The sequence below is a fragment of the Acanthopagrus latus genome, chromosome 8 (assembly GCF_904848185.1).
Source record: "Acanthopagrus latus isolate v.2019 chromosome 8, fAcaLat1.1, whole genome shotgun sequence".
NCBI classification, from domain to species: Eukaryota; Metazoa; Chordata; class Actinopteri; order Spariformes; family Sparidae; genus Acanthopagrus; species Acanthopagrus latus.
Genome location: NC_051046.1, coordinates 11,995,886 through 12,012,610, shown reverse-complemented (window position 1 = coordinate 12,012,610; position 16,725 = coordinate 11,995,886). Strand labels below are relative to the sequence as shown.

At 42.6% G+C, this 16,725-nt stretch overlaps 1 protein-coding gene across 1 annotated transcript; it reads right to left on the bottom strand.

Moving 5' to 3' along the window:
• Positions 1-130: 130 nt before the first annotated feature.
• On the bottom strand, positions 131-16,362 carry pkp3a (plakophilin 3a). Its single transcript, XM_037108286.1, has 13 exons — positions 16,019-16,362; positions 10,335-10,429; positions 9,034-9,812; positions 7,786-7,909; positions 6,404-6,608; positions 4,777-4,954; positions 4,273-4,390; positions 4,024-4,188; positions 3,745-3,927; positions 3,500-3,653; positions 2,503-2,698; positions 2,262-2,349; positions 131-1,352 (listed from the first exon to the last, which is right to left on the bottom strand). Exons 1-13 carry the CDS (start codon positions 16,239-16,241, stop codon positions 1,311-1,313), a joined length of 2,550 nt encoding a protein of 849 aa, XP_036964181.1. The 5' UTR covers positions 16,242-16,362; the 3' UTR covers positions 131-1,310.
• Between the last annotated feature and the right edge of the window lie 363 nt (positions 16,363-16,725).

Here is a 16,725-nt window from a genome sequence, read left to right as displayed (position 1 = left end):
TGCTTAAATAAGGGTGCAGCAGGGCAGGTCTGGTATTGTTCCTGTCTGAGCAGGAGCAAATATGTAAATAGGGCGCGGCCGACTTTTCACCATGATAGTGTTAGTCTGTCACATTGCTCACAAAATGACATTTCATTTCCAAACCTGTCTCTTTATTAGCTGAAAAACATCCAGATGATACATCTGCCTCCATACAACACAAATGCAAATATTAAAACAGAAACACTAGGTCACCATTTACACCACAGAGCAGTAATAGGTAAAAAATTAACCACAGTTTTTGCATGAATTAAAATAGAATTAAACTCTTATACTTGTCAATAAAAGTAAGTTTCAATGTGGTCTCAATTTGAAAAGAAGTTATGTATGAAAACACACAAGCACTAAAAAAATATTGTATTCATTGAGAAAATGTAGCGTTCACACTGACGCTCTTTTTCAGAAAGGACAAGCCTCACTCATAATGGCATGTTAAAGATAAACACATTTAATTGTGCTAATACAAGTTCTGCTTGACAAAGCAATTATAGACGTCACTCATTAGCATTTCGTAAGACCAGACTGAGACTTTGCAAGCTTAAAAAGCCTATTTCTTAGATACAAATGTCAACTTTGCAGGCACAGTCCTTATCCCAAGATTTATTTACATCCAAATGATGAATTTCTATAAATCTCCTGTGGTTTAAACTCTCCTATAACTATATAACTATGACACATAACAAACACATTTATCTATCAAAAAAATTACATGTTTAAAGTTCATACCTACAGTATAAAAAAATTTGATTTCTTTGTAAAAGAGAAAAGCATATTTACAAAAATGCACAAAAATCCCACATTTATTTGCACTGATGCTGTAATTGAGGTGCGACAGTGAGATGATAAGGCACAAGTGTCCAGCAGATTGTCCAAACACAAATGTCTGAATAAATGTTGCTCTGGCAGAAAAGAAATCCCTGATTCCACACTAAAACAAACAGTGTTCCAACAAATAAAAGAGTACATGGTTAAGGTGCACAAATGTGAGTCCATCAATAGTCCGAACGTACTGGAGCCACATTTCTTGAACTGCGCTGTCCATCGAGTTTTAAAAAACATACAGGAAGTCCTTTTCCATCCTGTAGATCCTCCATCACTGGTGTGTTCATGTTTTCATCACAAATTACGGCGGACATAAATTGAACCTGTGTCATGTTTGAATAGTATAAAGAGTCTATTTACATCCGCACATCTGAGAATATATAATCCAAATGCGGGTGATACAGTGCAGACTGCTCACCATTGTTGAAGTGAACTAGATTAGCCTTGTTTTAGATAGTCGTGTCTGTGAAATCTGGTCTTGTGAACCCTTTCTGTAACACAAAGAAACAAACAAAAGCAGTGTTATCACATTGAATGGATGTGGGACACAGAAAAGTGATTGTGTATTATTTCTTAAAGGATCTATTGAAATATTTTTTTCAACTGTTAACCACAGAGGTCGCTTGTAGCATGTACCAAAGTGGTGCACGTGTCTACGTATCAAATGTATGTAAGACAAGTATTGACGCATTTTTTGCTCTGCTCAGACTTGTTCATTAGGAAATGAACTGAACCTGAGTGCCGCACCCATGGGGAGGGGCAGGTTGTTATCTGCGAAAGGCAGTAAACCTACCTGGTCCTGCCCAAGACGGGGAGGTGCAGGACTGTGTGCTTTGCAGGAGCAGCAGTGTGAACAGATATATGGGCTTTGAACATGTGCCACCAAAACAAAGAGGGAGTTGCAGTGACAGAGGAATGTCATCCGTCACACACATAATCACACGCCCACAACATGTCCTTCACTCTCACTCTTCTTCACATTCGCGCACAAACACGTGACGTAAGAACTAAGGTGGGGCTCCAGAAAGGGAACACTTTCCACTGAGCTTTGACTTTTGTTCGGCAGTAAAACGCCACAATCTAACTTGTCGCCTCAGTTACAGGTATGGACTCTTGACAACTTTGACGATTCTTGTATAGTCATACTAAACTGAGGGCATGTTTTACTCTGATGTGCCTCTTCTAGATGATATGTTTTACTGAAATAAATATGGCTATAATATGAAACACCGATTCTGGTAGATACCCAAAATCAAAAATTATGAACCTGATAATGGGCAGACATTTCTCTTCAAAAGCCGACCGAGACTCGTAATATAAGTTCAAAAGTGAAATATATTTGATGTATTATTATGGCAACTGCAGAGCTCCTTTTTAGTACTGTTTACAGTCTTTCTTACCAGTTTGTATGAGGAGTGCAGTTTCTTGTACTGGAACATGTTGCTGAGAACTGTTGCTGCTGCTTTGGCTGCTTTTGCTCTTCCAGGGCTAGAAATAAAGATTCATCCAAGGTTAACACTCCCTGCAGAAACTACTGTGTGTGAAGAATCTGTATGCTGTAATATGTTTTGTAACAGATGTATAAATGTCTGTATCAGGGTTCATGTGAGCACACATCTAACTAGCACACTGACCACTCACCTGTTGTCATGTTCGGTTTTGATGGCAACCAGTTTCTGCAGGCCATCAAAGAAAGCGATGTCTCTGGCAGCTATGGAGCTGCTGGTCACCAAGTTATTAAGAATACCACAGATGTTGATCACCACATCGCTGGAGGGTTCTTTCTCACGTCCGTTGACAGGGAGCTTGGTCACCAGAAGGTTCACCACCTTGGTAGCTGGATAAGCCAACAGTTATAGTCAGGACAGAATGTTGAAACACTGCATGAACACATCATTTTCATGACAGTTTTATTGTTAAATATGTAGGTTTTATGTATTTTTTGTCTTGTTTTATCTAATGACATTCATGGTGTTGTTTGCTTTTGTTTATGTCACCAGGTCACTCTCTCACACAATCATTATGAAACAGACTAGCTGAGTTTTCGCTGTTAAATTTCTTAATAAATATTACCAAACAAAGTTGTGTTAGAATTTAAACTTTAATTGTCACACTTTAGTAATTAATATTTAAGGTTATGGACAGCTTGACTAATTCCAATCTTGATTAGCTATCCTGAATGTTGAAGTTTGAAATATTATTGTAAATCTTTTGGTGCCTGAATTTAATCAGTCCAATTGGAGAGACTTAATTATTTTTTTTAACTGGATTTTTTTTTATTTATTTTTTTTTTGAATTTGTACTTTTTGTACTTTGTAATGAACGTGTTCAGGTAGTTAAAATAATTCAGACCACATTGATTCAGTCAAATGTTTTTCAAATACAATTATTTCAGTGCTTTAAATTCAGTGTTATTTACATTTCAACACCATGATGCAAATATTAAATACAGAGATGTGTCATAACCATCTAAAGTCATCTCACAGCACACAGCTTGCTGGCGTTTGAATTAAATAGGACAAAACAAAATTTTACCAAAGAAGTTACAGGTGTTTTAATTCCCAGGCAACTCAGAGGTATCAAATCATTAAAACCCTGCAAGGATAAAAAAATAAAAATAAAAATGGAAGAAACGCACCCATATCATTCTTATTTGTGCAGTGGCGGGACAAATTTCGGAGAAGGCCTGTGAGAGAACGCAGCTCCAGATCATTGTTGGTTCGCAGGTTGTCCAGCAGCACCGGCAGAATACGCTCCTGCTCCAGAGCCACCCGGCTCAGAACAGACGCCCACTGCAGGATGAGGAGAGAGAGAGGAAGATCAGATACGATACTTTTGAATATTGAATGATTTTACAGGTGAAATGACAAGTAAGTTGCTTACCCTCATGTCTCCAGCTGTGATGTTCTGCAGCACTCCAGCAGCGGCCTCGCGGGTGGTGGAGTTGATCTCACACTGACGCAGCACGTTGCTGTACACTCTCACTATCTCAGGGTGCCACAGCCACTCCATACCCTTTGGCACCCGGGCAACCTCAGTAAAAGTGGACAGATCCTGGTTCTTGCTCTGTCAGGAGAAGAAAGATAAAAGAGGGCAGCGTTGAGATGAACAGTCTGCTCCACGGTGACAAAATGCTGATGGGTAAATCTCACGTCTGCATACATTTTTGGCTTTCCTGCTCTGAGGTGTAAAGCAACCAATGGCTTCACCCTTCCCTGAGGCCTGACTTCTGGTTGGTCCTTCCAACCGCATCAGAGCCGATGGAGGAATCTCACCATAGAGCTGGTAGGAGAGGTTCCTCAAGACACACATGGCATTTTCAACCCCCTGCGAATACACACAGATAAATCACTACACAAGCCTGGGGTTTTGTGTGTTCTGATTGCCATATTATTCTTGTTCTTGTCTCACCTTATCTTCCGCCTTGTTGTCCTCAAGTGAGGCCTTGACGTAGTGCACCAAAGAGTTCACCAGTCCATCAGTTTCTCTCATCTGCTGACGGGTCTTTTCGTTCACAGAGCTCAGATTCCTGAGAGCGAGTGAGAGGTTTAAAGCTTTAATTTCACCATGACACATCACTCAGGCAGCAGTGGAAATATTCCCCGCATGGTAAATAATTTGGAGATAAAACACCTCCGGCGTCACACAAACAGAGTGGAGCCAAAGCAACTGAAGGCTGAAGGCTGGAGTGACGCCGGGGCTTTAAAAAAAAACAACAAAAGCGATGGGTGCGGTAAACGCTGAAGCAGCTGTCAACTGATGTGACACATGTCAGAACAAGTTACCGAAATCAGCTCCCAAATGCGATCATGACAGAAAAAGATGAGCAAGGGTGAGCAAGGAAGAAATACATTTCCACGAAGGGGGGGGGGGGTTCAAACCACAAAATGAATAGGACAAATGAGTGAGGTTCACCTGAGGCATCCGGTGGTGTTATAGAAGATCTCTGCCTCAGAGGGCGTTTGCTGGACTTCGTTAGTATCTCCGCCGCCACCTGACAGAGGGATGAGGATCTTGTCGGTCAGATCAGTAAGGGTCTCCCTGGCCAGTTTCTGCTTCAGGTTGTCTTTGGATGAAAGGTTCCAGAAGATACCTGCACAAATCACACCAGCAGAGTGTCGGCAAAAGTGACATTTATGCCTCATTTTCTTGTAGTTTCCTTGATTATTTTACAATCCTTAATCTTAACATGCTGGGAAACAGGCTTATTCGCTTTGTTGCAGAGAGTTGGATGAGCAGATCAACACCACTGACTGACATCTACCTGTTCAGTACAAGGCTACGTCCAGCAGCTCGTTAGCTTAGCTTCATACAAACACTCGAAATGGGTAGACAATTAGCCTGGCTCTATACAATGGTGACAAATCTGCCTTTTGTTTGGTTACACAGACAGGATTTAACAGCGTTAACCAGTCAACTTTAGAAAGCGCTTGAAGGCAGTTTTTTGAGCACTGAAACGGCTTACCTGGCTCAGTCAAACACTCCCCCCTGTTTTGGTGCTAAGCTAAGTTAACCAGCTGATAGCCCTAGCTGAAGCTAACTGGTTTTAACACATGATATTTTGTTAGTTAAATCTGTGCAAAAAGCTGTTTTCTGAAACAAAAGGCAAATTTGTTACTGTTGTGCAGAGCCAGGTCAACTGTTATCCCCCATTTCAGTCTTTCTGCGAAGCTGAGTTAGGCAGCTGTAGCTTTATATGTCGTTTTCATCTTTGAGAGTGGTCTCAGTCTTCTCTGCTAACTGTTCCGCAAAACGTTGACCTACCTGCTTGAGGATTACATTGTCGAAACCTATGAGAGACACTCAAATGGCAGTGAAGGTGGCACTATGCAGGTAAGATAAGATCTCTGTGTCACCTTTTGACTGCTATGCTGAAAAATTATTATTAGTCATCTAACACAAGATTCTGAGTGGTTGCGTGACGCTGGAGATTTCTTTAGCAATCAGACAGATATTAGTTGAGTTTTATGACCCAGAGGAGATAGTGACAGGGCCTTCACTCATGAAAGGGAGTGGCAGATACTGTCAATCCACAGGCCCAGACAGCTCCCACTCACTGCCTTAACACCTAGTTCACACACCCTATAGAAAAGCCTCACACTGATCCACCTTCTAAACCTTTACAAAACACATTGCAACTGTCTATGCTACAGAGTTGCAACATCCATTTGCATCTTATTTCCAGTGAACACTAATCACGTGAGAGAGTATGACTGCCAGTTCAGCTGAAAACAGACCACTGTGAATGAGGAACTGGGATTTAGTTACAGTGAAATCTCATAATTTGTGGATTCTCGTAAAAGTGTCTTGTTTTAGCTTGCCATCCGCCTGATATTTGTTTGGTGTAGAATAATATCATATTTGATATTGTGTATTCTTTGCTTCAAGGACGCTTGGCCACTGCCACGATCAAGCTGTATCCAAATTGTGTGACTAACTCATTCACATTCATTTTTACTTGAGGCGAAACGAGCTTTCTAAAATCACCTCTGCCTGTCTGATCATGTTTTTATTTTGATGACTGCCATCAGGATTTTCCTACCTGTGATGTTTTTGCGAAGCTCATCATCGGGCTCCTTCAGCGCCTCCACCAGCTGTGGGATGCCGCCCTCCTCGATCAGGGCCGTCTTGTTTTCCATGTTCTCATAGATGATGTTGCGTGTGGCACCGGTGGCAAAGCGCTGCACTTCTTGGTTGTCACTGTTGAACAGCTTCACCAGCTCACTGATGCCCTTTAAGTCACGTACCTAGAGAAGGAAAACTGTTCTGCTTAGTACATTTTGTTAATGTTTCCAATCTTTATTTCTCTCATGATTAAGTGATTCAAGGTGTTTCCATTAGCTTAGAACTCAATTAAATCCCCTAAATTTAGAATTTCTATTTGATTCTGGCATCTTGAAATTATTTATACTTTTAAGTTTTTTGTCTGTAGAAAACATTGTGTTTCATGCCTTTAATCTTAGTGTCCCTGGGAGGTATCTATGATGCATCAAGTGCCTTGCTGTCAGCCATAGAGTCTTTTTTTATACACCGTAAATTTTAAAAGTTGACATTACATTTTAAAAAGTTAGGAAAACGCTTACCTCAGAATTACCAAGCGAAAAAAAGACTGTTCAATGTAAATTGTTCATGCTAGAAAGTCTTTAGAACCTTAAAATTGTTAGTGTACTTGGTCATTTTGAGGTAAAGTTGTACAGTGTACCATGATTAAGATTTGCCAGATTCTGACAAACAGAAGCTCAAGATTTGCTAGAAATAAAATAATTTGCTTTATTGGCGAAACATAAATGAGAAAATACCACCTTCACTTCTGTACAGTAAATATTTCTAAGGTGCAGAAATGTTTTTGTTACCTTTGGACAGAGGCAGGCTAGCTGTTTCCCTCTGTTTCCAGTGTTTATGCTAAGCTAGGCTAACTGACTGCTGGCTGCATATTCACTGTACAAAGAGAAGTGTAGTATCAATCTTGTATCAAGAAGTTAAATACATTAATTTCCCGAAATGCCATATTATTTCTTTTTAGTATGAAATCATTTTTAAGACTTTTAAAACCAGCTCACATGATGTTGTATCTTAAGAGCTAAAGACAACTTTAACAAGCTAAAAAGCACAGGGCCAAACAGGGCAACTAAGCAGCCACACTAGTGTGTTACATGAGATAAGAGTTATAATCTCTACTGTGTATCTGCCATTCAACACCTATACAGGGCAGAGTCCAGATATGTTCACAGCGCTGACAAAGTATCATGTATAACAACTAGAGCACACCAGAAGAGAAAACTGAAGCTACTTTATGTCAACAGAATTGATGCATCGTCTACACTTGGAGGAAAACAATTATCATAACTGAGTTTCATCATAAGGGATTGCAGCGGGAAAAGACCCAGAGGAATTCTGACCACATGTTTCATCGGTTTTAAGTACCTCGTTTTTGGCGCCGCTGTCATTGTAACACTCATGTTGAATGTAGGCGGCGCCCAGGACCTGCAGCTCCGGGTCGGACTCTTTCAGGTTCTGCACTGCTGATGGCATGTCCAAGGACATGATCCTACAGAATGGAGCAAATGAACAAACTGAAACCAAAGAATCTAAAATATTTACAGTCATTTTGTAATTAGGCAGATGTTTGTATGTTGTATGGCAGCACAAAATATCTTTGGGATGAATGAATGAACAGCATCAGAGCAGCCGCGGTAATTATTTGAGGATGATTTGTTTCCCGTCTGCAAATTTCAGCTTGCTGGATTTCTCTCAAATCACACAGTGGTCTGCATATCCGCTCAGCTAACCACACGCTGTGGGATGTGTGAAATGCGAGGCCTGAAACTCAGTTGCCACACCCAAAACCAGTCCTGCCGCTGTGGAGCCACCTCCCAATCCACAGCTCTGAGGAAATACTCGCATCACACACTCCCTCACTTAAACCGGCTGAAAGTTGTGACACCACCACTACTGGTGTGTATCACATTCACTAGAATGTCATGGGTGTTATCGGGATGTTATAACCTAATTAAAGGATAAGACTGGAATTATACAATATTTTTCTTATTGTCAACAAATCCCATTAAAAGGCCAACACTGATGATGCTTTAGCTGTTTCTCGAGACTGTCTGCCTTCACTTCCCTTTCTGTGGTTCTCAGCTCCAAACCCCTCTGTTCCTACTGAAGATATAAAGCTTGAAAATAAAGCTCATTCATTTCCAAATTGTACTTTTCACAAACTTTTCTCAAACTGGGGAACATAAGAGCATTTGTTTGGGACTATTTTCAGCAGTGGATCAATTCACATTTGGTGCACCAGAGCAGGCAGCAGGATATGTAGGATAGACTCAAAATAAACTACAGTGCCCATTCACTGTAATAAAGGGACACAAAACTGTACAGTGGAGGCGCACAGATGCCAAGGATAAAACTACTGTATATCAGGCTTTGCTTACACAAACAGTTCTTATTAGTAGGATCAGTTTATTGTTGTTTCTCTTGGGATTTGTTGTCGATCAGAAAGTTAAAAGAGAATCACCAGACTTATCTTCTGCCCTCCTCATATCAATCAACATCCACATGCACTGACTTTGATTCTTGAGGTGGATGAAATCTAACCAGTCTGATGTGACTACAGGCACTGATTTTCATATGAATAATCATATGAGAACATGTGTGTGATCTTCTCACCCGCTGAGGTTGCCCATGCTGCCCTCCATCTGCCCATTGAAGATGTCCATGCCTCTTCCCACACTCTGCATGCTCTTGACTGACATGGCGCGGGACAGGGTGCCCTGACGCTGCATCAGGTTCCCCTGGGAGGCAGAGGCCACCCCAGTCACGAACCCTCTGTCCACTTTGTCCATCCCTCCACCATACATGCTTCCACTTGAGGATATCATGGTCCCACCGGACATGGTCCCGCCGGACATGGAGCCCATGCTCATCCGGTTTCGGTTTGTAATCCTGCTGATGGTGCGGTGGGCGGGGCCTTTGAAGGAATGTTGCTGCTGGACCATCTCCACCTCTCCTCCTGTCATCCCTCCGCCGCGGGAGAGAGTGCCACTAAGAGATCGGCGCATGGGTGCTGGAAAGTTCATGCTGCCTCCTCCTTGACTCACCTGGCTAGTGTAGCCATTGACCGCGCTCTGAGCGTACTGGTGAGCGTAGGTGGCGTCCCGGTCGGAGATCATGCTGCCGGCATCGCTGCTATCCATCATCCAGGGGTTCGCCTGCATGGTGTGCTGCCTCACAGCGCTCATGGAGAGGGGCTCCGTTTCTATGCGGCTCTGCTGTCTCATGCCCCCTTGGTAGCCTCCTAAACGTATGTCTTCTCGATAAATACCGCTGCCACCCCCACCACCCCCACCCATCCCTCCACCGCCGACACTGATCTTGTGGAACTGGGCCATTTCTGGACCAGCAGATCGGCAGCTGAAGCCCGACCTCTGGGTGGAGATACGTGGACCCTGACGATGAAAAGAGGAAGTGTTACAAACAAACGTGTACTCATTATGAACTGCATGTGTGGGCGGATTACTTTTACTGCATATCGGCTAAAATGGTTTCTAAATATAATCACAAGGAGGTGACTAACATTCAGGAAACACGGGTCATACTGTCATACTGATTTTTCATCTAAACATATGATTCATTCAGGAGAGGAGGTCAAATATAAAACTGAGACACAGTGGAAAGCACGTCAAAGGTCTCTCGAGCTCAAACATCTGTGGCACAAATCCACCGCCTCTCCGTAGGAATCTAGAGGGCGGACTTGAAAACCCTGAGCTGATCTCATCACAGTCTTCTGTGAAATACCACACCTACTGTGTCCTGGGTGACTCGCTGTGACACCAGCAGCAGTTCACTGATTTCTAGAGTTTGTTTTGTTTAGTGGAATGTCCAGCTGAATGACACATTACACGATTGGCTCAATATTTCCAGGATGCGTGTGAATATATGCTCAAACGGTGAGATGATGCAGTACTCACCATTGTCCTGGAGCCTGAGTACATGTAGGATGATTTGGAGCTATAACCTGTTGGTTGAATGGTGTTGAACTTCATGGTCGAAGAGCCACCGTAGTCTGGAGGGAAGCAGAGGAACAGAATGATGAATGAATGCCGCACTTTCAGTATCGCATCAAATTAATTTATCAGTGACACAATTGCAATTACTGTTAGTCATTTATCGTCATGTCCTGACAGTAACATTAGATTCACATTTTTTCCAGTCTCTCGAGACGATACTCTCGTGCCCACATGAACATGAAAAAAGTGAAAGATAAGTGAGGGAAAAAAAGGCTCTTCTCGCTCAGATTTAAAGTGTTAAAGTGTTGTGACTCATCACTGGTGAGAACAAGCACTTCCAAGTCAAAATTAGTCATTTCTCACTTTATATCCCATTTCTTTGTGAAATAAAGTTTCACAACCAGTTTGCACTTCATGGGAAACTCCTGACGGAGTTTTTGCATTTATCCTCACTCTGTGGGTGAGGCTGAGGGGGAGGGTGGGGGTAAAGTCTACGAACAGGCTGAGGCCGAGACAAAACAAAGACAAGCGGAAGCTCTCTGATCGCAAAAAAAAGCACGGCTGTGGTGCTTAAGATGTGTTGAGTTAGAGCTCTCTTGTGTATACGCAATTGAATAAATAAAAAATAGATAAACATTCTTTTTGCAAGCGAGGAGTTCCCAGTTGTCTGCAGTTCTGACTGCAGCTTGACTCAGCTGCTGACTGTGTTCCTGAATCGACTACTGAGAGGTCAACAGTGCAGACAACGAGACAAAGACCTCTTCTTGAAGTCAGCTTTTACAAAGACAAATGTAGGGACTTTTATTTTTATTTTGAATTTGTCAAAAAATACTGATTAATGTTGTTTTGATAGCACGCAGAAGCAGAACGATGTCCGCTATCCTGGTGTACAAGCTTCGCCAAGAGAGGAACTTAAAGGCATTTGTTGTGTCAACCGATCTTTGAGCTCTGCCACATCCATGAATAATACAGCATCCAGTCCACCCTGACCAATGAGAGAAACAATGAAAATATAATCCTTTTTACGCTTGGAAACATGAGCTTTGTGAAAGTAAGCTACACAATGACAAAAGAGGGAGGATGTCTACATCATGAAGTCAAAATGGAATCATGGGAGTCGGTGTCTTTATTTTAAAACAATGTGCCACAAATGACAGAGAATAAAAGTGCTCTATCACGAGTGAGCAAACACTAGCAACAACAGAGTGGATTGGTAGCACCTTACAGTTAGTTGTAGTTCTTTAAAACATACATTTCTTTGACTTTTAGTGTATCAGACCTAGCTCACTTTACACATGGAGAAAGTTTAAAGTAAAAAAAAAAAAAGATCAACGAAAAGAAGAAAAATCATCAAAATCCTCTTCTTTGTGACAAGTGGCACCGTGAAGGAAGGGAGATTTAATCACTGCGTGTCAGCCACAATGAGGTGACACAGCTCTTTTATTAAAACGATGAAAGACACACAGTTTGGAGTGCAGCAGGTGTCTTGTTGCGCTGGTGATTCAACTGACGAGACAAACTTTTAACAGTGGGACCTGAGCAGTCACCAGCTCTGACGTCTCTGATTACCCTGCACTTGGGTCTGACACACAAAGACATTCTCTCTGCGCAGTGTGCGAGCGCTTTACTCTCAAACTTAAAGTGCCGACACATTATTAAAGAAACAAGGAAATGTAAAAGCGTGAGCTGCCTTCACACACACGCACATACAAAAATATCCCATTAAAAGGCCAAAACTGATGATGCTTTAGATGTTTCTTGAGACTGTCTGCCTTCACTTCCCTGTCTGTGGTTCTCACCTCCAAACCCCTCTGTTCCTACTGAAGACATAAAGCTTGAAAATAAAGCTCATTCATTTCCAAACTGTACTTTTCACAAACTTTACTCAATCTGGGGGACATAGAGCATTTGCAGGACGGGGTATGTAGGATTGACTCAAAATAAACTACAATGCCCACGTTCATTGTAATAAAAGGGACATGGATAATGGAGGCACACAGATGAAAAGGATTTAACTACTATATATCAGGCTTTGCTTACACAAACAGTTCTTATTAGCAGGATCAGTTTATTTTTGTTTCACTTGGGATAGTCAGAAAGTTAAAGAAGATCACCAGACTTATCTTCTGCCCTCCTCATATCAATCAACATCAACACGTACTGACTTTGGTTCTTGAGGTGGATGAAATCTAACGAGTCCAATTCGAACACAGGCACTGATTTAAATGTGTCTGACTTACACATTATTAAAGAAACGGGGAAATGTTAAAGTGTGAGCTGCCTTCAAACTTTTACATTCACACACACACACACACACACACACACACACACACACACACACACACACCAAACCAGTTGGTATAGAAGAGTATGACACCTTGGCCCAGCCCCAGCCCATCCCTGGCAACGCCCAACATAAATTGGCAACAGAAAACACACCTTAAAAACTCCCTCGGCAAGGTAACTGAGCATTTTTTTCCCCTTTCTCTGTGGTGTCTTGAAAAATGAACAACGGTCATAAAGCCAAGATGTCTCACTCACACTCACACACACACACTCACAAACTATCTGCTGGGACTTGTCTACCTGCACACAGTCACTGCCACAAAAGCAGCAGTTGTTAAAAAGAGTAGATACAGAGGTGGAGGCTTTCCCTGCAGGGTCATTTGCGTTTTTTTTTTCCAACGTACGAACCCTGAAGCTTTTGTTTTTTTTTAAATTGGTATTCACAGTGAGCTTCTCTAAATGAATCAGTGCCTTTATTGTCAATGAAATGTAGCGGCTGTCCTTGGCAGTGCAAGAAAGAAGAAGTGAAAATAAAAGAATAGAAGTGAGATAGAAGAGATCTGGGTGTTAAAGTGGCTCTATGGAGGCTGGTTGTTAGTTTATCTTAGCTGACTCCATGTCTACACTGACATTAGCTTCTGTTGCTCTCTGTTAGCAGAGTGAGACCGTGCGTGAAGTAGCATCTTTTGGACTGCTGAAGAAAACTTGCGTCCATCACAAAGAAATCCACAATCCAGCGGCGTTACGCAACGCAAACCAATCGTCCACTGGCCCGCAGAGACAACTTTTATTCGATGACTAACTCTTCGACCCCATGTGATTTTCTGACTCACACGAAGACAGACATGGCACCGAAATGCTAGTCAGTGATAAAAGTATGTTGTCTCAATCCCAGTGCTCGACTTTACTCTACTCTGGACTGGGTTCCCTGAAACTAGACAGGCTTTCAGGTCCAGGTGAAGCAGTTGAAGTGCATCAAACTCCTTCCTGGGTCTCATTTTTCACATCTCGTCACAATCCGCTTGCATACAGTCAATAAACTTAATATATATATATATATATATATATATATATATATATATATATATATATACATATATTGTGATATCCACAGTAACCACGACATGGATAAATTGATAATCCAGCAAAAAGATATTGGGCCTTGTGCATCATTTTATTTATGAGTTGATCTGGTTGCCTTTTCACACGGAGTTGATAGTAATTGCTCTTTCTGGACACATCACTTTTCAGTTATGGTTACACAAAGATTTTTTTAAAAAAAACATTTCTATTTCTATAGATATTGCGATAATACCATTGTCGTTAATTTGCACGGCTGTGATAATCATGTAGCGAGAATCTGATATCTTGACATCACCTGTCAATCATTGCACATGACAGTTTGTCATTGAGGAAAATTCAAATTGTTACACTAAGAGTTGGGTCAGAGATACACCTTTACTATGATGAGTCACTTAAGGGTAAAGTGTTAAGTACGTCTGAAGTGAGTTCAGAGTGAAGCAACAAACCACTGAAATGTGGTTCAAACAAAGGTGGATATGTCATGGCGGCATTTTATGACTTTACAATATGTTTACTCCCCGCAGAGCCCTGGGCGAAGGACGGGAAGAGATAACACTGTAAAGCATCTCGCCCAGCCTACTGGGTGTACACTGTGCTATAATGGAGGTCAAAAAACAGAATGCTGTGACCCATTTAGCAGGAGAGTTGTGTGTGTTTTTACATTCCAGCTATCAAAGACCACAGGCGCAGTATGTGTTTCTGTTGAAGCAGGTATTGTCAGCGCCGTTGGGAATTTGCAGAAACAAGAAGGGTGAGAAAAAGATTCTACTCTCAGAGATCATAAAAACAAAAACGGACCCGACATCCAGCTGCTCCCTGTAATCTGAGGGAACACAATGAATTATGGGTCGTGAAGGAATGTCTCCATGAGAAAAGCAGGCAGGTGTACACGCCTCAGTCACCAGATTTCAGAGGCAACATAAGACAACACTCTGTCCTTGTTGAGCTCGCCACTTGACTCCAATTCTGCTCTTTAAGCGCATCAAACCATCAAATGTGTCATAACGATCTAGTAAACTAATTACAAAACTTCCCCTGTGGGAGTCTCGTCCCTGCTAACATAACAGTTCCCCCTTGACTGTCTGTGCGCCACTGGGCACAGACAATGTCAACCTCTCTGAGCAGACAAACACGACTGCTGGTTCTCACGACACAGTCATCTCCCAGGTACCTCCACACGAACCCTCACCTCTTAAAGCTGAGTAAGACCTGAAACCCAATCCCACAGAGGGCGACGTTCACCTCAGCCTGCTATCGGGGAAGTTTGTGAAAGCAGCTCTTGTTTGGGCTTGTTACACATTAACCCTTTCTCATGTGCAGGTACACCTCATACGGGATCACTGCAGCATGAGACGGAGCTGAGGAGCAGCTGACTGGACGGGTTCCTCCCTTATTTTTGATGCAAAGAAGTCAGTAATGCAGACGAGACAAAAGTATGCAAACACGCAAACACACACATACACAGGGAGTTTTATTGCAGAACGCACTCTTAAATTTGAAAGTAAAAGTGACTACACTGATCTGAGTCACTTTGGGGTTTTACGAATAAAATAAAAGAGAAAGCGACCTCGACCAGTCTCTCGCCCACTCTTTTGAAACTGGATGAATCATTTAAGTGATTCCTCATGCGAAAAGTCTCTAAAATGTGAATATTTTCTCATTTTCTTGGTCGCCTAGGGGGGTACACTGATTGTCTTTTTGTTTTAAAGTGACAAAACTGTCAAAACAAGACGTCTGATGACACTATGATGGACATTTTACGCACAAAACAATCAGTAAATGTGGTTCGATGTTCAGTAGATAAACAAAAACGGGGGAAATACCGGCCGGTTCACAATCTATGGAAGTGTTTCTGTGATGGGAAATGAACCCTGGAGGGGTTTTAAATTCGAAATATAAACTGGAACATGTCATATTTGCTATGAGAGATATTCAATAGCTGATGTGTAATCTGTTACAGCTCTATTAACAAATCCACAGGCCATAAAAGGCCAATTTCATGTCATTTATTTGGAGTCAAGCCAAAGGAAACAAGGTTACATGACTGACTGGTTAGATAACACCTTCACTTACCCGTCTACAGGACAGATAGGGGACCATAAAGTCAGCACTGTGCCAGACAATGACACCTGTGGCTGTGGGGACCGTGAGCGGTGCACCTCCCTGAGTCTCGTCAGCTCAAAGTGCACTCTCGCACGGAAAACACTGACACGAAGCGGGACACATAGCCCACGTAGCTCCCGATGAAAAGTGAGTTGAGACTTGTTGACATTTACCTGACATGGCGTAGTGTGAGGCTGATCCGTTCTGACGCGGAAGTGTGGACTTCTCCGCCATTCTCATCTGGACCTGCTGCTGGACGCGCCGCTCTCTGGCCACCGCGTCCGATACGGAGCTCCCGTTCCCGAGCTGTATCTCGGACGGCAGCCCGTAGGTGGTGACCGTGGTGTTCGGCTGTAAAGCGGAGAAAAAGGTGTTATCTGAAGCCATGGCGCTCATGGTGGCGAGTTTCGAGGAACGGGACGCGGAGTATGTGCGTCTGAATAACACAGTTGTGCGGACAGACTGTGCGCTGCTGGAAGTGTGTGTGGAGGAGCGCAGGGAGGCGCGGGGAGCAGCGGGTGGAGCCTCGCGAGCTGATATCACAGCACCTGACTCACAGGTGCTGATATCTACTTCCGCCGCTTTGAGGCTGTGCCGCGGTGTTAATCGTTATTAAAGTTTGAATACATCCCTCTGGGTAAAGTCTTTCCCATGGCCCCGTGAGTGTTTTCTGAGCCGTGTTACCAGCCACAACATATCGACTGACCATGTTCAGCCTTCCACACCGTCTCCACGCTCGATTATAGGTTTTCCTCGTGCCTCTACCTGCCCCGAGCTCCTGACTCACCGGTCAGCTATTCTTTTAGATACGAATCTCAGCGTGCTGCTGGTTCCGTCAGTTTGCCAAATCAGATAAGTTTTTAAGGAAAGAGAGGAATAA

What these genes read in the sequence shown, in the direction of transcription:
- pkp3a (XM_037108286.1), bottom strand. Translation starts at nt 16,241, where the DNA reads ATGAGCGCCATGGCTTCAGATAACACCTTTTTCTCCGCTTTACAGCCG. An exon ending in GCTTCGCAAAAACATCACAG is followed by an intron (nt 4,955 to 6,403) that starts GTAGGAAAATCC and finishes TGATTTGTGCAG; the next exon opens with GTATCTTCTGGAACCTTTCA. An exon ending in AGAGCAGGAAAGCCAAAAAT is followed by an intron (nt 3,928 to 4,023) that starts GTATGCAGACGT and finishes TTCTCCTGACAG; the next exon opens with AGCAAGAACCAGGATCTGTC.